Source organism: Urocitellus parryii, chromosome 8, assembly GCF_045843805.1.
Source record: "Urocitellus parryii isolate mUroPar1 chromosome 8, mUroPar1.hap1, whole genome shotgun sequence".
Lineage (NCBI taxonomy): Eukaryota > Metazoa > Chordata > Mammalia > Rodentia > Sciuridae > Urocitellus > Urocitellus parryii.
In genome coordinates this window covers 125735481-125758161 of record NC_135538.1, presented here as the reverse complement: position 1 = coordinate 125758161, position 22681 = coordinate 125735481, and the positions used below count along the sequence as shown (strand labels likewise).

Here is a 22681-nt window from a genome sequence, read left to right as displayed (position 1 = left end):
TGCAATTATGATAGTGCTTTTTGTTGTTGCCATTACCATTATGACTTTGGTTTCTGGTTTGTTAACTTATTGCTGTTCTCCATGAGATAATCAAGCCAGTATAGGAAATATCCAGTGAATGTTAATGGCATTATAGAAGTTTTCCTTTTCTTTGCTATATATGTAGCTTTAGCAATCTTCCTAAGAGTTTTATATATATATATATATATATATATATATATATATATATATATATATGGGATTATACCACAAAGATTCAATTTCTGTTCTTAATCTTCCTATTTCTGAGTTGGTATTGTCATAAGGATTTAATGGCTCTAAATTTTCCAAGTAGGAGAAAGAACTCATTTATACAGACTTTCTCATACTTTAGATATCTAATTGCTTTGTAAGAGGCTCCAGCAGCTTAATGATCTTGAAGGCAAACTTGAAACATATTAAATTTTAGCAATCCATTAGACTTTTTCTTGAGAGAAAAGTTAGTTTAATGGATAGAAAAAATATATTTTCCAAAATGTATTTTCAAAATTTGCTGCTGTGTTCTGTCATTGATGGTGCAAGAAAAAATGGATTCTTGCAGCCTCAGCAGCATCCTTCTCTGTCTCCTAACATTTAGAAAAACAGACAAGTATGTGCATGTACAGGCACACATATTCACACATACCAAGTTCTGCAAGCATCTGCATCCCATAAATATATGTTTTGTGTTTTCAACAAATAATTAATGTCAATGCCACTACTTTCTCCTTGGTTATTTATTCCCAATAATCTCAATAGCAGATTATTGGGAATAAATAACCAATTAAAAACAGAAGAAAGATAAGGAGAAAGAGACAGAAGAGGAGGGAGAGAAGGAGAAGGAAAAGAAGAGAAGTACAGTGTGTGTGTGTGTGTGTGTGTGTGTGTGTGTGTGTGTGTGGTGCTGGGGATTGAATCCAGGGCTTAGTGCATATGAGGCAAGTGCTATATCCCCAGCCCTAGAAGTACCATTATTGATGCAATCTTATTAAGAATGATAGATGTGCTTGGTAGTTTTTACATTTACTTCTGTTTATTCAATACTCATTCTGTTCCCTCCTAAACATTATAAAATAAAGGGTTCTCTGGCGATTCCCAAGTTTGACATATTCCATGTTCAAATTAATTTTTATGAACAAAATAAATATTAATTCTGAACGTCGATTTTGATTGCCTTTGTATAATATCTACATTTGAAAACCACTTTTTTAATGCAAGAGAAATTCTTGAGCTGAAACTTATCTACATATAGTCACTAACAGCATTGGTGGGACTAAATGCAATGATATTTACATGAAGAAGGAACAGGTTTCATCCCAAAGTATAAAATAAAATGGGGCACCCTAATCATTTGTGGAGAAGTCAATTAAATACAGTTGGAAATCTGTATAAGAGAGTACTAGATTTATCTGCATGCTAGAGACAACAGTGATAATAGCTTTATAGAACCATTTAAGAATTCTGTCTGCAATTACCACTTGGGAAAAAACAAACTAATATATATTTTAAAATTTTAGAAAGGAATATATATTAATAATAGCTACATATTAAAATATTTATCTCAAAGAAAGAGATCATAGATCAATATATAAATTTTTCAAAAGTTTATTAAATAATTGTATCTTAGATAAAAGAGCTTATAAAAAGATATTAAATTTTCAAAAGTTTAGTTATCATTTATTGTAAATAAAATATTTAAAATATAAGTTAAAGAAGTCAATTGGAAGATTGACTATGGTATATTAGTCTTGGGCTTCTAGGTCACCAGTTCAGATTTGAGTGATGTTCTTAACAACAAAAAAAATTTGAATCTCAGTGATTGTTTGTGGCCTTGAGGAAATAATATGGTATCTTTAGCCTAGACTTAAAACTCTACTCTGAAATTGGAATCAAACGTGAGCTGACAAATATGTCTTCTGTTTCGTCTTAACCTGTTTTGTTGCCACACAAGAAGAGGATGTGTACTGTATAAGACTGAGATCAAATATTCCCATATAATTCCAACATAGGTAAAGACTTTTTAAAAGGCTCTATTTTTCTTCTTGTTTTGTTTCTGTTTTTTTATCACTTTATTCCAAATGACATTCCATAGCTGGCAGTTGTCAATAATACATAATTAGTTGGTTCATGCTACTTGCAACTTTGTGAATACTAAAATATCAGTCTTTTTCTTGAGATTTCCAGAGCAATTACTACTATTCCCATTATGCAGGTGAGGATAGGTTTGGAGAGTTTTTATAAATATCTGGGTGTGACCTAGCTTGTCTAAATACTTCTTTACAGGTCAACAATAAGAAAAGGAGCTTGGCCTAGAATGTTCGAAAATATGCTACTTTATTTTACTTAACTTTTCCCCCTATTTGCTTTTTTATTCAATATGTACAAAGTAAACATTTTCCAAACTTTATGAGTTAGAATTGACTGAAGGCAGGGGACATGTTCTCCTCATACATATAATTTTAAATGTAATGGATCCCTACTAGTATGGAAAATCATTACTATATTTATTTCTTGATATTGGTGTGATTAAAAGAATCTTACTGTATATAAAAATTAAAGATAGGAGAACAGAATAAAAGGAGAATTAGTTGAGCATGATGCCTTGCCTGAAAGACATGAGGCCATCGATACTTGACAATGATCACCTGTAATATGAAAATTACTATTAAGCTAAGACAGGCCTCAAAATAATAGCTATAATTTTCCTCAGTGCATTCAGTTGATGATAAATTTGCTCAACACTAACCAAACCATAATGCTAATTTATCCTTTTTTTCAATATGTATAACTGTCATGTATATTGAAATGTATTCTCATGCTGACAAATTCCACCTGGCCACTACCTAAAATAAAATAAGTATAGAGAATTAAGGTACTAGTCTCATTTATGGGGTACTGCTCAGCTATTTAGAACAATATTTCTTTTAACACTCATAGGATCTACTTGTTTTGTCTATGGCACAAATTAACTTTTATAAGCAATAAATGTACTCTGAAATGTAGGTATAAGATGTTAAGCATTTTTAAAAAGTTATATTCACCATTCAGATAAAATAATATTTAAGGATAACATATAATAATTATATAGAGCAGCCAGTGGCTGATGTATTGAAAAGTATACTGACACACATCAACAAGACATATCAAGAGAAGCATGCATTGTCTATTCTAACATCTTTATGAATTGTACACCCACTTTAATTCATAGTTTTCTCCTAAATCTAGTGGTTTTCATTTGTTCCACAATTAGCATAACACATTTTGCACCAAAGAAAGTTAGGATTGTATTGCTTTCCATAGGTTTTATATTTGATTGTATACACACACTCACATACAGACATGCCACAATTTTTGGAATTGCTAATATTACATCTTAAAGGTGTCTATTCATGGTAACCCAGGATTGATTCTTTGGGGATAAAATTGACTATTTGTCTAAAGTCTAATGTTTTAAATTGTTAGGATGGTAAATGTGTTAAAATTACATTACATGGGCCAAATAAAACAGCCCCAAAGTGAAAAAGGTAAGAGTTTATACTAGAAGCCTCCTTTGTCATAATTTTCAATATTTTTTCATAAAATGCACATTGTTGATTTCAAGTCATATGAACTACAAATCACACACTTCCATTGTTTTATGTTGCTTTTCATCACCATACATATGTCACTTTAAAAATATCCCTTCTTCTTGCAAAAGAAAAATAAAAGACTGAGAGATCTTATAGGTGACAGGGAAATATTTTGGTACAATAGTTTCTGTCTTAAATTTAGTAATATGCCTATCAATTTACAGAGTACCTTATTTAATGCATAATTGTTATTTGTACTTATTAAGCAGGAATCCATTATATGTGAGCATTTATTATATGAATTAAAGTCCTGTCTTTCATATATAAATAAAATGAACATTTTTTAAAAAATAGGTAATCCTTACTATAATTTGACAAACTATGATCATTATAGTGAAACTAATTTCAATGAGAAATTTAATGTAAACATTGGGATATTATTTTATCATAAATTTAATATAAAATGCATATAAATTGCATACATTTTACTTCATGAAATTTCTAAATGTGTTTATTAAAATGGTTTATTCATATTATATACAAAATATTTACAAATATGTGACAGTTGTGCTAGAATATAAATGCATTTATTCATGCTTAAGGTAGTGCATATATTTGTGGGAGATATAATGATTGAGAGAACCAAACCAAAAAAAGGGATGAAAATTATGTTTCATACATGATAAGTTATTCTTCATATTTTCATAGGCATTACTATATCAAGCTCGATGCTACATATTGTGATATTCAATATAGTTGCATCACATTATCTGTCCTATAATTCTACTACCTGAAACATAAAGATTTGCAAGACAGATTCTATTGATTTATGCATCTATTGGCTTTAAATCGTTGGGGACTTGATTGTTGAATGTTTAGTAATTAGTTCCCAAGACTCATCTTTTCCCTTGGAACATTAGGTTTAAGTTTCCCCTGAAACATTTCTGTTTGCTTTTTTCTAGTTCTTTGACTTTGAACGTCTAAGTCATCTTCACCCAAAAGTAGTACAACTTCATATTGCTTGTTTCAATGAGGACTTTTTTATGTTATTCTTTAGGCTAGGCCCTATGCTTTATAGCTTTATCTTAAGGCTCATTACCATTTAGGCACATGCTCAAGGTCACCAAAAATCACTCAACTTCAGGTTGAAGGATAAATTTGGTGTGATACCACCCATGTCCTGCCATGGAAATGGAGTTCCCCTCTGGAGGAATGGGCTGGCTGAGAAATAAAAGCTAGGAGAAATAAAACAGGGAAATAATCACAGAATACAGAAAGTAGTTTCAATAAGTAAGTGAATATATCAGTGACATAGTTAGGGCTTAAAATTATGCAGTATGTAAAGCACTAATAACATCTTTGTCCTTTTCATGTTTTTGTCTCTGAGACTTCTGTGTACTGTGTACTCAATGGATAGTTGTTGAATTGCACTGAAATTATAGAATCCAGAAATGAAGTATTACATTACAAAAATAAGACAACTAAATGGCCCTACAATTAAAGGGTGCAGTGGTCAAAATTCTATCCTTCATTCCTGAGTACCCCTAACTCTGTGACTCTGTGGATCAAAAAGAAGTACTTATGGGCTGATAGTATTGACTGTGACAGGTCCAGGGACAGCCTCCTTTTCTGATTGCATCCATTTGGGGAAAGTGTGGGATGCTGGAGTACTTCCTTTCAGAACTCTTTTTTATTTATTTATTTTTGATACCAGATATTGAACCCAGGGGCACTTAATCACCTAACCACATCGTAGCCCTTTTTATATTTTACTTGGAGACAGGGTCTCACTAAGTTGCTTAAGGCCTCACTAAGTTGCTGAGGCTGGCTTTGAACTCACAATCTTCCTGCCTCAGCCTCCCCAGCTGCTGGGATTACAAGTGTGCACCACTGTGCCTGGTTTCTTTCAGAACACTTGGGCCTCCTGGGTCCCCTATTAGGCTGTTCCCCCTGCTCTGTGTCTGCCTGTGCTCTCTCTCTCTCTCTCAACCTCTCAACCTCCCCATGGAATCCCTGAGAGGTGGCCTCAGTATAAACAAATGGAATACATCCAAGGGTGAAGACATGAGTGGTTGCCTTTAATCAACCCACAGCCTTCTGCAAACTCAGCCTGAGAAAGGATTCCTGTAAAATATGATCTACCAAAGCCCAGGAGCCTTGAAACCCTCCAGAGAACAGCCAAGCAGCTACCTGAACTCTGCCTCACTAGCCACCTTGATTGACTCTGCCAACCCTTCCCACTGCCAGATGCCCACCCGCTGGATAGAGTTGGACAGGTTGAGCAAACCATGTGGATTGTGAGGATGAGGCTGCTTCCTGGCCCTTCTCCTGTCTCCAGGATCAGAAATGTGGAGAGAATGGTCATTCCCAGGGATTTAGAAGTTTTATAACTGACAAAATGCTACCCCTGTAAATACCCCAAGCCAGCCCCAGACATTCCTGACACTTAACACTCCATTTTCCCCCCAAGCTGATACCTCTTCATATCTCTAATTCACCCTCCTTTAGGAGTGTATGGCAACACTTCAAATGTATTCACTAAACAATCCCAGGCTAAGGATCCACTCTTGAATGTAAAGATGACAGCCCAGAATCCAACTCCCCCTCTTGGTCATCACAGGGCCAAGATATGTAGTCTTTTTTTTTTCTTTCTTTATCTCCTAGATCCTCCCCTGTGATACCTGTCCTTGAAATTTTGGAGCAAAGAAATAACTACAGTTTTCCAAAACGCAAGCTTCTTGGGATTCCTAGGAGGTAGGATCTCTAAATTCTAGATTTCTTTTTTCCCTTTAGTAGTAGGAGGAGTGAAACCCTGAGCTTCAGGCTTGCAGGCAGGTGCTTTGCCACTGAGCTATATCCCTAGTCCTCAGATTATTTTCAAAGAAAACCACTGAAATAATTCCTTTAGGCACTCTCAACTCATTACTCAGGAGTGAGAATCAAAGCAGTTGATGTTGCTGGGGGCTTCTACAAGGCTGCATAGTTTCTCTGGTCAGAGAGCTCTGCATGTACACTTGGTTTGTGCAAACACTGAACTATTGATACATCCTCCACTGACTGACAAGGCAAAAGGAGCCAGAGAGGTGATGTAACTCCACCCCAGTTCCATTTACTTATGGTTCCTCAAGCGGCACAAGTATCCTCAAAATCATTGAAAGTCTAAAGAAAAATCATATGTAAAGAGTCCCAAACACGAGGCCCTCAGGAACCTGACCCCCAGGAGGGTTCCTGGGCAGGGGGTGGAATGTGTTCCAAGACCTGGAGGGGGAAGAGAGAACAGTGGCCAGTGAATTGAAAGGAATCTGCTTTGACTGCAATGGAGAGTAAGAGAATGGGCAGAGGTGGCCTGCCAAGAGCCTGTGAAGCACTGACAATGAGTTCAGAGTATCTTGAGGGTGCCATCTCCTAAGAGGATATCAAACAAAAGGAGATGTTATGAAATGAGATAGGCTGGCCTGAAGAAATACCCATTTCCTCCCCTGCTGTCTCCACCCATCCTAGCAACGTTTCCTAGGGTGTCTTTGTCCACAGGGTTCAAGTCATTTGGCGATTAGAGCTTTCGTTTCTGTTGGTGCACTATCTCCAGTTCTAAAAGATGGATTTCCAGAAACTAATACTGCTGGGGCACCACAGAGACATCTCTACCAATCAGTGAGTCATGTCTGTGCCCTTTACAATAAGACTTAGGGGGTTGAAGGAAGAGGGGACCTGTTTTGAGCACTCTGTCTTAGCCCAAGGGGCAGTGCTTTCTCATTGACCTGGATTCCTGGGTGAACCTATCAGGGTCCCCTTTACTTCTTAGTAGCCAATCCCTTGTTACTTCAATCCCTGTTGTGGATAATAGTTCTTTATATTAAATACTCCCTGTTCAAATTACTTTGTGGTTTCTTTCTCCTAATTGTACTCTGACTCTTACTGATTCACAATCCTCAGAATTTTTTTTCTACCTGTCAAACATAGCTGCTTCCTCGGAGAGAAAAAAGAAGGTGGCCCTTCTAAGATCTACTAGCCAAAGGATCAATGGATCCTTGCAGATTAACTAGGAGTTTATGAAGGTACACAAGGAATGAGCATTGCCCCTTGAATTTCCCTGAGCTTCATACTCAAAAGGGCAGAGAGATGGGTGACCATATCCATACAATATGGTTGTTGGTGGTGGGTAAACAGGTTTGAATGTATTCCAGTTAAGCCATCGGCAATGCCAGGAGAAGGGAGGCTTGTGACAGTTAAATGGTCTCTAGTAAGCTTTATGTCACTGTGACAAAATACCTGAGATAATTGACTTAAAGAAGGAAGGATTTATTTTGGCTTATGGTTTCAGTCTTTGATTGCTTAGCCCTGTTGCTTTTAGAACTGTGGCAATACAGAATATCATAGTAGGGCAGTAGAGGTTCCTCATCTCATGGTGGCTGGGAAACACAGAGAAAGAAATAGGAACAGGCTGGGTTCCCAAGAGCCCCTTTAAGGACATGCTCCCCAATGATCTTCCTTTCACTAGGCCTCACTTTCTAAAAGTTCCATCACCTCCCAGAAGGTTGAGGACCAAGCCTTCAACACATGGGCCTCTGGGGGACATTCAAGCTCCAAACTGCAGCAAATGGGAAGAAACTCTTGGGTCCTGAAGGCTGATTGAGGGTTTTCTGGGCAGGGGGTGGGGATAGAATATGCCAAACAGAGCCAATAGAATAGACAGAAGTCTGCAGACCTGACAAGGCAAAACCCACTCTGGGGGAAATGTCAATCATATTGAATGGCTGGCATGGATGCTTGGCCTTATTCTGTAGGATTTTAGACAGAGGATAAACAAGAGTAAAGAAATGGGTGTGGCCAGGCCCCTGTGCTTTAAAGAGATGCATTTCTCACCTAGGATGGCATCAAAGGGAAAGAAAAAATTGAGTTTAAACAAGAATACACAATCAGGTTTTGGATTGTCCAAGAACTAATTAACTAATTATAAGAAGCAAACAAAATAATAGTGAGATATATATATATATATATATATATATATATATATATATATATATATATATATATTTCAGTCCTGAGAATCCAGCTAGACCTTGCACATGTTAGGAACTTGCTCTTCCAGTCAGCTACAACCCGAGCCCCAAAGCACACTCTTTTCAATGTTAAGACACTATAATAAGAAGTCATTGCTGTGATTTTGTTCTGAACATGACTGAGGGGGCTCAATGTTCCCATATAGCAGGATCACCTCAATTGCTGGCTCAAACGACGGCATGATGGTGGCAGTATCTGTATCATAGTGTATATTTCTTGGCCTTCCCTCCTGCCTTCCACAGCCGGAGCCTTCTGTTTTAAAGTAAACAATGAGCACTGTTGGAATTAACTTTTACAACCAGTTGCTTAAAATAGCAGCATACTAAAAGAGAGCTCTAGTGTTGGAATATAAACTCCATCTCTTTATTTTATATAGTAAGCAAATGCTCCAAGAGCAAATCAGAGAGGGGACTAGAATAGATGTCTTATGTAAGTGCAGGCATTTTCTGCTACCAGCCTCGGAGGGTGAGAATCAACAATTATGTTTATCGACTGACTGTTAGAAAGAAATGTATAATTCAGGGTGCTTGTAACTCAGAGGAAATCCCTTAAAAAAAAGCACAGGAGGCTTCATATTGGTCCCAACCCTCTACTCAACAAGCAGGTCAATCTACTCAGGAATAGAGAGTTTCAACTTCTTCAAACTGACTCTTTCATAGTTTTGGGCCAGAAATTTTTATCTCCTGGGTAAACAGTGTGTCCCACACCCCAGAGATCTTATTGCCTGAGGTTATGCTAACAACTCTGACATGATGATTATGAGCCTATCATTTCAGCTATAGAACAATTCCCATTTCACTGAATTGGGATTAAATCAGTGTATTCTTCCCACTGCATAATTTAGGACTGTTTTAAAATGATGTAATTACAAACTTCAATGGCAGATTGTGAATTGCATTCACTGTCATAACTGCCATTAGCATGGTTTTCTTTCAGAGCAGTGGGGTAAAGATGTCATGTTAATAAGTTCCACTATTCTGTGTCTGACATTGGATATCTGTGGCAACTGGAGACTTGGATGGGATCCAAAACTAGACACGGAAGCTGGGAAAATGCCAAAGTTTTGTGGATTTAGCGGAATTTTGAAGAAAAAAAATTAAACAATAAAATTGTAGATTAAAGAGTTAGTGTAAGATTTTAAATCAGTCAATTGCAGACTTCATTTTATACAAAGGTACTGTACTAATCTATTGGCCTTCCTGAAGAGGGAGAGAACATTTTGGATAGTTACCTACTCTAATTTTCAATGGAACAAAATTAAAATACCTTATCAAGGTTTTCCAGATCCTTATTTGACATCTGCTGCCTTCTCTCCCTGCCCACAATCCCCTCCTTCACCAACTGCTTGTCCACTGCAAGTTCTCATTCATCAGAATCTCAGGGTAATAGACCCATTTAAAATTAATGTAAAGTCTTCCTCATCCAGAAATTCCACCTAGAGGTGAATTTGGCCACATACTTTTGGGTTCTAAATGTACAATAATAAAAAAAAAAGTCGTTATGCTTAAGAAACACACAGACACAAAACCACCACAAAAAACCACTCCCACATGCTTTTTCTTTTAATATAAGGTATTTATAATCCCCAGGTAAACAATTTCTTCCAGAGTTAAGTTCCTTGGTATGTGTAAACTCTCTTATCAAATGGTTAACTCTATTATTCTGCTTGTACTCAATATTGAGTCATTAATTTAAATTCCTTTTAGCAATCCTCATCAAATTTCTTTGTTAAATTCCCTAGAACAATCAACGTGTTTAGCTATTTCATAAATTATTAATTGGAGAGAAACAAAATCCAACTTCCCTATATACACAAAGTGAGCAGCTTGTCATTGTCTAAAATGACAAAAACTTGATCAATGTAATTTCTTTGGTATGCATTTCTGGGTGTTTAAAAATGAACAGAATTGTAGTGGGAAAAGATCTTGGTTCCTCTTAACAACTAAAATAACTGTCCTGTAATTTGCTGAAAGAAAGTCCTATTCATTTACCCTTCTTCTTGAAGTTCATAATAAAAGCAAACCTGCAGATTTTAACTACAAATATTTAGGTTGATAGATCTAAAGACTTTGAAATTAGATAAAGACAGACTTTAAAGATATAACCTTTAGAAGGGAAAGGATTGGGGCGGGAAGCAACTTTGCACAAATGAATGAATTTAGTCCATTTGTTTAAATACTTTCAGAAAACTGTTGTAAGGTAACAGTGAATACTGGAAAGGATATATTTGGATTTACTCTATGAAAATGCACTGAAGTAAAAGGAGAATTGAGGAATAATGAACTGATACCTCCCTTCCTTGAATGTGGTTAGTAAATTGGAATATCTGGCTAACTGGTTCCAGTTAAGATGTTGCTAGTTTCTGGAAAAGTTCTCTTCCCTGCAGCTTTCCTTCAGTAGCTGCTATGTTGTGTGGCAAATGATTAACTCTGTCACCCCGGACTTTGCATGCCTGCTTTTAAGTATGATGAATTTCTGTCTTGGAATGGAAAAAAAAATACAGAAGTCACCTTAAGTCTTACAGTGCAACAATTTTAATAATCCACACTAAAATATGCTGTTTGGTTTTGTAGTTCCATTTTTGAAGCAATACTGCCTCACTTTGAAATGCTTCTACTTACTGCTTCTTCCCTCCCCACCCCTTCACTTAAGGTGTAAGTCTATGGAAGTATCCCTGAAATGCATTTCTCAGGCATTAAAAACAGCACTGAGATCTGATGTTTTCGAGAAAGTCTTCACAATCTTCAATAAGAGCAGCCTTCCTCATTTGAGGGCTGAAGAGTTCAAGTTCAGCTACTTTCTCTGAAAGAAGGCCCCCTCAATCACTCTCACTCCCATAGATGACAAGAACAAAGGCAAATGCCCCAAAACAGCTTCTTGGAAAAAATAATAATTATACCACCTTCCTCAGAGGCATGTATCTTCTCTTACAACAAATTAATACTTAATGTATCTATGAGTCATGAAATATTGAGAACTCAATTGACACTTCAATTTCCAGAAAAATAAAATCTTGGAGGCCTCGTGTTAATATTATGAATATGGTGAGGTGAGACACCAAATAGGGGGCTGGGTCAGAATTCTCAGGTATGGAACTGGGTTCTGGGGTTATTGTGGGAAAAGAGACAAGCCTTAGAGTGCTCACTCCAGCTATTGCTTGTCCTCCTGGGCATCATCAGGGAAGTCCGCCTCCTCTGGGGACCTGTCTCCCTCTGGAAGCAGCGTGGCACGCACTTTCCTCTTCTCCTTAAAGCGGCCAGATCTCGAGATCTTCAAATTGCGGCGGCTGTTGCCAGACTTCTCCCCACACAATTTGTCTGGCTTGGGGGACTCGCTGGCGCCCGCAAGGACATTGGGGTGCTGGTTCTCTCGGGAGCTGCTAGTCCATTCTGGGCTGGGAGGGTTGGGCTCCTTGGGGTCTGGCTGGGCCAGAGGCTTCGCCCCCACCGTGGCTTCCTTGCTTTTCTTCTTGCTGTTGGTTAGCGATTTCCACCAGGGCCCAGAGCTGCTCTTGCCACTGCTGTTGGCCATGGTCTGCCAGCCGGGGACTGGGGCGTCCCACGTGGGGAAGGGCTTCAACTGCAGCGGCCCTCACTCCTGATGGTCTCTCCCCACCTCTTTTCCAGGCTTCTATGCGGGCTGCGGGATGGGAGCCTAGGCAATCCCTATACTGGGGAAGAAAACACAACATGGGCGCTCATGCTCTCTTTCCAGTGTCGAAGAGCCATTCCATCCCTGCATGATCATCTCCCAAAGGCCCTACCCCCAGATACCACTGTGTTGTAGATTAGGTTTCAACATATGGATTTGGGTGAACATAGCAGTGTCCTTCTCAGTTTCTTCTTCTGCTCACTCTCGTAGTCAGTGTGTCTCAAAAGCCATCAGTGGTATGTCCTAAATGTCTCTTGTTTCCACCCACAATCAGCCATGTGCACTATTCTCCGTAATTTAAACTGTCATCATCTCCCAATCAGAACTGCAAAAGCAACCTAAGTGGACACCCTCCATCCACTCCTGCCCTGCTTTAGCCTATACCCAGAGCGTTCACTGGACAACTTCCTCCCTGATTGCAACTTAGAATAGTGTCCTCCTGTGCTTGGGATGAACAACTGGCATGACCCACCAGGCCCACATGATGTCATTCTGCATGGTCTTCACACTATAATAATAAGAATGATTTTTACTATTTTGGCTACCAGGATTGAACTCAGGGGCACTCAACCACTGAGCCACATCCTCAGCTCTAATTTGTATTTTATTTAGAGACAAGGTCTGAGTTACTTAGTGCCTCACTGTTGCCGAGGTTGGTTTTGAACTTGAGATCCTCCTGCCTCAGCCTCCCGAGCCTCTGGGATTACAGGAATGCGCTCCTGGACCTGGCTACACAACCTAATTCATTAGTTCCACCTCATTCCTCTTGATTCCACCAATCTCTGCCCCCCAGCCACATCCAACTGTGTTACCCTCAATGAAATCTTTTTAATTTTTTCCCACTCTCTGCACCCCCAACCAAGCTATGTTATATTTATATTAAGATTGTTTTATCCAATTAGTGGTTTGCTTTTATTCTATTTTCACTCTTAGGTCTTCTCACTTCTCATACTTTCTATCTGGTGACATGTCTCTCTGAAATACAGCCTTTATATTTTCCTTGAGTAAGAGCCTGCTGGTAGTAAGTTCTTGATGCTTTGTCTGATATTTTGTCCCAATTCTGGTAAGATATCTTTGTGTGTATAGAATTTTAGGTTGGCAGTTATTTTCTTTCATTCCTTTCAGTATATATTATTCCACTATTTTCTAGTTATTCTTTTTCTGTTGAGATGTTAACTGTCAACCTGTCCTCTCTTTAGAAGGTAATTTGTCTTTAAAAATCAAAACAAAACAAAACAAAACTCTGTTTCTATTTAGATTTATCTTTTTGCCTTGGGGTTTCTTCGGTATCACAGTGATGTGTGTCCATGTGGGTTTCTTTTTATTTTTAGAGTGTTTGGGATTGTTGCTTTTAGAAAAAATTCAGTCACTATCTTCTCAAATATTATCTGTGCCTCAGTCTCTTTTCTTTCTGGAATTGCAATTAAACATTTGATGCACTTTCTTAGTGTGCCCTACCAAGCTTCTTAACTTACCTTATATTTCCCAGTTTTTACCCAGTGTGATTAATTCTAGGTAATTTCTTTTGATCTATATGGCAATTCATTAATGCTTTCTTTTGCTATTTCTAAAACAGTGATTAAGTCTCTCCCTTAACATTTTGAAAGTTTTTTTCTAAATTTTCTCGTCTAGTTTTAATTCAAATATTTATTTCACAATCATTTTTCTATTCCTTGAAGATATTTTAAACTTGTGTTTTCTTCTTTAAACATAACATAGTTATTTTTCTTTCTTTTTAAATTTATTTCTTACAATACAATAGTGGAGTGCATTATGGCATTAGAGCAGATAACATAGTTATTTTATATTTTCTATGTGATAATTTAAAAATTGGGAAGTCTTTAAAGGTCTCTTTCTTTTCTTCTTCTGACAGTTCCCACTCATAGAGTCCTATATCTTGGTGTTCTTGAATACCATTGTGTATTTCTTATTTTCCCCAAAAGAATTATTTATGAGGAAAACTTAAGCCCTTCAACAAAATTGAATTAATCTATAAAGATCTTTCAAGAGTTTAGGGGAACAGCCAGACAGAAGTACTTTACTTTTATATTTGAGGGTTTGGTTTTTTTGTTTTGTTTTGTGTTTTGGATGATGGAAGCATCAGGACACATTGTCTCATGGTCACTGCCTCCTAGGGACAAGTCCTCTCTACCCCTGGTCTTTTCTGTGCCAAAGTAACTTAGCTGTCCATGTAGACCCATAGAGAGATGAGCATACAGTACTTCTGCTCATGGGGAAGTCATCATGCCCCTTGGGGACCCTGACTCAGTAAGGGCAGAATTTTCAATTAATCCCTGTATTGTGGGTGAGTCTTGGGCTTAAAATTCTTTCCCTTTTGCTCCAGGAGGCTAATAAAATGCATTTTTTTTCTGTGTTCAATTGTTTTTAGGAGATTTACCCAAATAATCTAGTCTTCCATTAACAAAAATGAGCATGTTTTAATTATATTGCAGTTGGTTTGCTTGGTGTTTGGGGTTCTTTATTTATTTATCATCTGACTTCACTAGAAAATAAGTTCCATTTTTGTGTAATGATCACCTATTTTATCTGATGACACTTCCTATGTACCAGATACAGTTCCATAGTAAGTTGTATAAACATAATAAACACAATATAAATATTGACTTGTTTAATCCTCCTAATGGCCCTTTGAAATAGACAGTATCATTATTATAGAACAAGAAACTGAGATCCTAAGAACTTAAGTTACTTTGCCAAAATCACATAGTTCATCATTTTCAGAGACAGCACTTTACCTCATGAAGACTGGCTTCACAGGGACATGCCTCATGACTAGGGTGTGTGTCTCTCCAAAAGTACCATGTCACCAGACATGGTGCCCAGCAATGGTAGTGTTCAAAATTGTCAAAGTGGTTCCACAGAATGTATAGATATGAATGCTTTGATAAGTCTGACTTGCAAAGAGAAATGCAATAACCGTTGGAATGACATGCAATTCAGATGGCCATTCTGTGTAATAATAACTTGATTCTCTTTAGTTCTCACATAGGAGTACAGTGGCTAGATCCAGGCATCTGGTAAGTTTTTGTTTTTGTTGTTAGCACGTTGGAAAACACTATCATTTTGAAATACCCTTTGAAGGAAAAGCAGTCAGGTGGTGGGGTACAGATTGGGTGGATTACTGTGATACCAGAGGACGGCTGCTGAATTTGTATTAAATAATGAACTTGGGAACAAATGAGTAAGCCACCGGAAGACATGAAATCCTGGAATGAGGCTCTATAAGACATCCGGGCTCTCTTAGGAAATAGAGATCATTCAACTTTATTACTTTAGAAAGACATTGATGTAAGTAAAAGTCATGTGCTGTTATCCAAGGCCGTGTTCTCTAGCTGGTCACCTGACTCCAGGTCAGGCCTGGGGTAACCTCAATACTTGAAGAGGTGACCTGCTCTCTGCCTTTGATAATTTACCTTTCCCAAGTGTGGGTTTGGTTCTGCTCCATTGGCCAGGTTGTATTTTCTCTTTTGTGATTGGTTGATGGATCAGCACCTTACGTCACCTGAGCACAGGTAGAGGGGATATCTGATGAATGGGTAACATGATTCAGGAAGTGATCCTTTGGTTTCCTCACCTTTATCAAGGCCATTGTCAAACTCCCAGCACTGGGAATCCTTGAGGAATAACTGCTTTCCCAAGCCATGGGCTGTCAGGGGAGGCACAGCAAAGTTTGGGGAGCTCATCTCTGTTCAGTTCAAACACAGCAGATGTCACAATTACAGTTTGGGTAGTGAACATTCAGGCTGTGAACTTGATGTAATTTTGTTTACATATTAAGAAGAACTGCTTCAGCTGCAGCTAAATATCCTTTATAATAATAATATATTTTGAATTCTTACTATGGTCCTTTTCACTTTATTTTTTATAATGGGGACTGAACCCAGGGGTGCTTAACCACTGAGCTACATACCCAGCCCTTTCTATTTTTCATTTTGAGACAGGATTTCACTAAGTTACTTAGGCCTTTGCTAAATTGCTGAGTCTGTCCTCAAACTTTCGATCCTCCCGCCTCAGCCTCCTGAGTCACTGGGATCACAGTCATGTGTCACCACATGGAGCAGCTGTTTTCACTTTTAATGGTCACTTGGAGAGATGGATACTATTAGTCTTACGTTTTTATCTTAAAAAGCTGAAGTAATTTCCCCAAGGTTATAGGACGTAAGAGGTAAAGTTATTTTGACTTGGTTGAGTTACTTTGTCCCTATAATAGAGTGTTTTTCTGATATTGCTTTTTAAATTTCATATTGACATTTAATTAATCACTAGATCAGTAAATATTTGTTGGTATCAAGGCTTTTACATCCAAAGAGAGAGCTATACTTTAGAAATTCTACATAGGTCATTGTTTTCTAAGTTTTCCACTTAAAACAATGTGAAATCATTATGGTGGCTTAAATATTAAGCCCTATGGAATCACAGAGGACTCAAAGCTCAAATTAACTATGGGAATTGTAATTATGTACATTTCTTGTGAAAAGACTTGATGGTTGGTTTGAATTATTAGCTGTGTGGCTTTGGGAAAATTAGTTATCTTCAGACTCTGGTTCCCTTGTGTGTAAAGTGGGGAAAATTCTATCCATTCCTCTGGGTGGTGGCAGGATTAGTCAACAATACATTTAATATGGTGTCTTGCACAGTACTTGCCCATAATAAACACTCAGTAAATAAAGGTTTGTTTTTCCTTGCCTAACTTCTTTCATTGGCTGTGTTGGGAAATTCTGTCATTTTTGTCCATCAAATCTATCCAAATGCTCTTTGAAAGTAATTGCAGAAAATCTTGAAAGGCATTGTCCCATGCCCCCAAGAACATAATGTCAACATTTACTGTAGGATATTTAATATACAACAATTTGTTCTGAATCTGTTTTCAGGAACATGCTTAATGACTAAATCTAATCAAACAGAAGTTTTCTGTATGGGATTCAAGAATGCTCTTTATCCGTCAGCACCCAAATTGCATTACCTATAGTTCAAGGAGGAAGTGTGCTCAGTTAAGCTTGAACGAAATGCTCCAAGAAAAGGATTAACAAATTGCAAGATGCACTCCTTAGAAATAAGGTCACTACTGGACTGTGGATGAGGGCACAAGCCAGAGAATATGTCTCGTATGTGCTGCTTCATTAACTCCTGGCATCTCAATATATAACCTGCATCACTGAATGACACCTGAGGAGGGAAAGAACAGGAGGGTCACATCTTTGCTGTTTCAGACAATGTGGCCTTGTTTTTTTTTTTTTTGTCTTTCAATTTTTAAAATTTCATTAAAGAGATAGAAGTATATAAATTTAAGTCAAGGGTCATTAAATGGTTTATAGAAAATTACTGAGGTTTCTTACCTCATTCCTACCCTCCACCTCTTTATTCAGTACTTCCAATGATTTTGGCTTTTTACTTCTGCACTTATAGATCTCCATATTTCCCAATAATAAGAATTTTAGGGGGCTGGGATTGTAGCTCAGTGGTAGAGCACTTGCCTCGAATGTGTGAGGTACTGGGTTCAATCCTCAGCACCATATAAAAATGAGTAAATAAAATAAAGGTATTTGCCAATCTAAAACTAAAAAAAATATATTAAAAAAAAATAGAAGTTTTATGCTTTCTTTTGATTGATCAGTATTAGCCATCCTGGAAGTTTCCTACTGTGCATTAAGGATTCAGTTCTTTCTCTACCTTGATATCTGCTTCCCCTCTCCCATATTCCCACTAGAGAATATCATATTGCAGCTCTTGTTTAACTGACTATTCTGTGTTTGTATCATTGTGCCTATGCAAATATTGTTCAGCCTAAACATTGTGCTCTACAAATGGACATTTACTATCTTCCTTGGCTTCTTTTCCTGAATTGACAATGAACTTGTTTTCCTTTCAATTAGTTAATCTTTGTCCCTATTTCTAATTCTTTCCATACCTTCCAGAGGCTTATTGGTTCACTTTTCTGCAAGGTCAAGGACATCCATAACCTCTGAGCTCCATTTTGATCTTTTTGGAGACGTGGCTCCTAGACTCCTCCTTTCTCTTCCACTGTGGACTGACTGCCCCAGGCCTGCTGCCTATCTTCTGCCTGGGGACTCCTTCAGTTGGATCCTGGATTTTTGAGCCTCCCTCTTTCTTGGTGGACTTCCCTGTTTTGGTGGAGCACATTATCAGGTGGAGCAGCAGCAGGCATGGCAGTGGCAGTTGTCCATGTGTCTGACCCCTGGGTTGCACAGTTCCTGTCTGGACTGTTTGCCCTCCATACCATGTGTGGCATCCATGAGGCTTCCTGGGGTCTCATTTTACCCCTTATTCTAGAAAGTCCCTATGTTTCCCCTCCAATTTTGAGTTCCTCTTTGCTTTTCTTTCTTTCTTTTTTTGGGGGGAGGGGGAAACCAGGGATTGACCCAAGGGGTGCTTAACCACTGAGCCACATCCCCAGCTCCCCCCACTTAAAGTACTTTTTATGTGGTGCTGAGGATCCAAACCAGTGCCTCACACTTGTGAGGCAAGCTCTCCACCACTGAGCCCCAGCCTCAGCCCAGCCCCAGCCCTTTTTTATATTTTATTTTGAGACGGGGTCTCACTGAGTTGCTTAGGGCCTCACTAAGTTGCTGAAGCTGGCTTTAAACTTGTAATCCTCCTGCCTCAGCCTCCTAAACTGCTGGGATTACAGGTGTGCACAATTGCATCCAGCTGCTGCTGTTCCTCCTCCCTCTCCCCCATCCCCTTCCTCCTCCTCCTCCTCCCCTTCCTCCTCCTCCTCCTCCTCCTCCTCTTCCTCCTCCTCCTCCTCCTTCTCCTTCTCCTCTCTCTCTTTTATATCCTACATCCTATTCCTTCCCTGGCTTACTCCCTCGATTACATTCCTCTACCTTGCTTTCTGTTTCATTTCCTCATATCTACCTCTTCACTAAAGGTCAATCCTCTGTTTAATATGTTAATTAAATATTTAATTTCACTATTTAAAAATTATATTCACTATTTTCAACTCCACCTGTTTTATGTTTTCATGCTCTTATAGTCTATTCTTTTGTTATCTCTTTGGTCATTTTGAATGTACTTATTTTACTACAATGTTTTAGTTGTTATTCCTAAACTTTCTTTTGTTGAGGGTTAATTGTACAATTTACTGTATCTGCTTATTTATATCTTTCTCAGTTGTGATTTTTTAATGTGAGCTTATGTATTTATCTGTTTTTTGTAGTACTGGGGATTGAACCTAAGGGCACTTTACCACTGAGTTATATCCCTAGCCCTGTGAACTTACCTTGGACAGGGCTAATTTTTCCCCCATGGAAGTTTTGTGTGGTCTGTATCATTATGCATCCCTCTTTTTTCAAAACCTAGAAATACCATGAGTCCAGACCCCTTCTTGTGTTGGTTTTTCTACTTAGGTTTTCTCCAACCAGTGGGGAGTATAAATTTAAACCGCAAAGTTACGTGAGTCACAGGTTCGATTTCCTTTGGCTAGTCTATTTTTTAAACCCACCTACTCTTTTTTTTTCCAAAATGCAACATTTTCCTGGTCTTTGTTTACCTGGATTGTAGCTCTTTCCAAAGGTCCAGTTTTTCTTAGCAATTTTGTTTCCGTGTTCACATTTTGTACTGTCCTAAATTTCATTGCCTGTTAAAAACTAAGCTTTTAGTTATACATGGAGTTAGAATGCCTCATGACTAGGAAGAGGAAGGTGTTTGGGTTCTTACAGTCTCCCTAGGGGGCATGCCCCCAATGATCTAAGGATAGACCCCATCCCTCAAGATTCCACTATCTCCCAATAGCATCACCCTGGGGAATAAGCATTTTACATATGGGACTTTGGAAGCCATTCAGCATCCAACCATAGCAGTCACTTTTACCTTTGCCCTATTAAAAAAAAAAAAAAAGCAACATAGGGCAGTTCGACGTCCAAACCAGTAACATATCCATCTGGGTTTCTGGCCAAATGCCTCTTTACTAGGCACTTTGAGAAGGGTCCCTGTTTCAGAGTCTCAGTCCATAGATGCCTGACTTCATTGCTGTCCACCTGAGAGGAAGCAAAACATCAGATGGAAAGGTTGTGGTGGAGGAAAGCAGCTGGGGACATGGTAGCACCAGAAATGGGAGGGAAGGAGGGAGAAAGGGAGAAGAGCTCTGCTCAACAAGGACAAACTACAAACCCTACAGGCATGCATGCCCACAGTGACCCACCTGGGGGGTTAATTCCCTGATTAGGTTAAGATTCTCATAGCCCAGTCATTTCACCTCTAAACTCACACGTGAGTTTTGGGGGGACACCTCATTTCTAAACCTTAAGAGTAGGCATTCTTATAAATGGAAGAAGTGTATTCCAGGCAGAAGACAGAGGAATGGCCAGGGCCCCCGCTAAAGCAAATGTGTGCTTAGCATATATGCAAAGCCACAGAAAGATCTGAAATGAATCTGAAATGCAGTGATTATGGGCAAAAGTAGTAGGAGAAGAAGTCAGAGAATTTATGGGAATCTGGAGAAGTCATGCATGTAGGTCTTGTGCACACTATAAAGACCTTGACACTCATTATGAGGAAGATGAACAATTAGTAGAGGGTGTTAGGCTATCAGATCTGATAAGTTTTAAGATAATCCCTTTACTCACTGTTGAAATCAACTCTTAGGGGCAGAATGGGGGGGGTAGTTTGTATCTGAAATGTTCTCCAAAGGCTCATTTGTTGAAGGCTTTGTCTCCAGCTGGTGGTGCTTCTGGTAGATAGCAGAAAGTTTAGGAGGTGAAGTCAAGTTGGGAGAAGTAGGGGTGTGACTTTAGAGGGTATATATTGTACTGGCCATGCCCACTCTCTTTCCTTTTTTTGCTGCCATGAAGTGAGCAGCCCTGTTCCATCACATGCCCCCCACCATGATGTTTTGTCTCACTAAACAAAGTTCCAAAGTGACAGGGTCAAGTGACCATGAGCTGGAACCTTTGAAACCATGATCCAAGATAACTCTTTCCTCTTTTCAGTTGACTTTTTCAGTTATTTTGTCACAGTGACAGAAATCTGACTAACCCAGGAAGAGTTAAGGAACTGAGTTAAGAGGGTGTTACATGTATATGAGGAGAGATGATGTCGATTTGGAGCAAATGGGTAACAGTCAGTGGAGACAGTGAAAGTGGTATGGTTGTGAATATAGATGGTCTTAACTTATGATGGTTCAATTTAAAATGTTTTGACTTTACAATGGTACAAAAATGATAGCCATTCAGTAGAACCTGTATTTAATTTGTATCTTTTCCCAGGCTGGTGTTATGCAGAACAGCCTCTCTCCTGATGCTGGGTCACCATAGCAAGCTGCATTTCCTTGTCACCCCACAATTGTAAGGGAAAGCACCTGTACTCTGTTGCTAAGGTGTGATATTGGGTAGGTCAGGAAGATTAAGTTCACTTTCCACTTATATTTTCAAGGTATGATAGACTAGCCAGCAGGGTGGTGCCTGTCTGTAATCCCAAGGGCTCTGATGGCTGAGGCAGGAGGATTGCAAGTTCAAAGCCAGCCTCAGCAAAAGTGAGGCACTAAGCAACTCAGTAAGACCCTGTCTCTAAATAAAATACAAAATAGGGCTGGGGATGTGGTTCAGTGCCACACTCAGAGTGCCCCTGAGTTCAATCCCTGGTACTCGCTGAGCCCCAAAATGATAGACTAATTGGGACATAACCCCAATGAAGTCAAGAAACACCTGCATGTTCTGAAGTTTAGAAAGCAAATAGACTTTTGCTGATGGTCTACTTGTGGTATGCAGAAGGAATGAAAGGGTCAAGGAATATTACCATTGCAAGGGCAGTGGTCCCTGGAGGGTCCCAGATCCAGGTTTTTGGTGCCTAGAACAAAGAATTGAGCAAGATGGAAAAAGTTGGCAGACAAGGTAGAAATTTACTCAACGTGAAGGTAATACTCAGAAAGAGCTAAGTGACTTGAGCTACCAAATTGCTCAGGGCCCTGTTTACACTGTGAAGCTGGCTTTTATTGGGTGGTGTTAGTTCTCTGCCTTCTCCCCAGGCTGGATCTGGGATTGATTGACACCTTTATTGACAGCTTTATTTTATATAATTTCTTTTCTATTGCCCATAAGTAAGTTCTGTTTTTCCCTGGAAAATGCACAGAAGGTGAGCACACTGCAATACTAATAAGTTAACTAGCAGCAAGTTAACTTCTGATAAGTCCCATGGGCTATTGTGCATGCCCAGGATTGGGGACTTTTCCCTTCGTGGTCTTGAATTCCACTTGTGGTTGTCTGGGCTTCCTCCATTTAACCACAGGATGGCCCAGTTTCCCCTCACAGAAAGGGGCATCAGGTGAGAGTGTTGTAAGGGCCCTGGGTGGAGCGAGAGCTCTAAGGGGTGCTCCTTTCCCCATATCCTATCTCTGAACTATC

The 22681-nt window shown here is 38.8% G+C and overlaps 1 protein-coding gene across 1 annotated transcript; it reads right to left on the bottom strand.

Moving 5' to 3' along the window:
• Positions 1–11798: 11798 nt before the first annotated feature.
• LOC144256547 (proline-rich protein 15-like) lies at positions 11799–12179 on the bottom strand. Its single transcript, XM_077801662.1, has one exon. The coding sequence runs from the start codon at positions 12177–12179 to the stop codon at positions 11799–11801; it is 381 nt and encodes a 126-aa protein (XP_077657788.1).
• Between the last annotated feature and the right edge of the window lie 10502 nt (positions 12180–22681).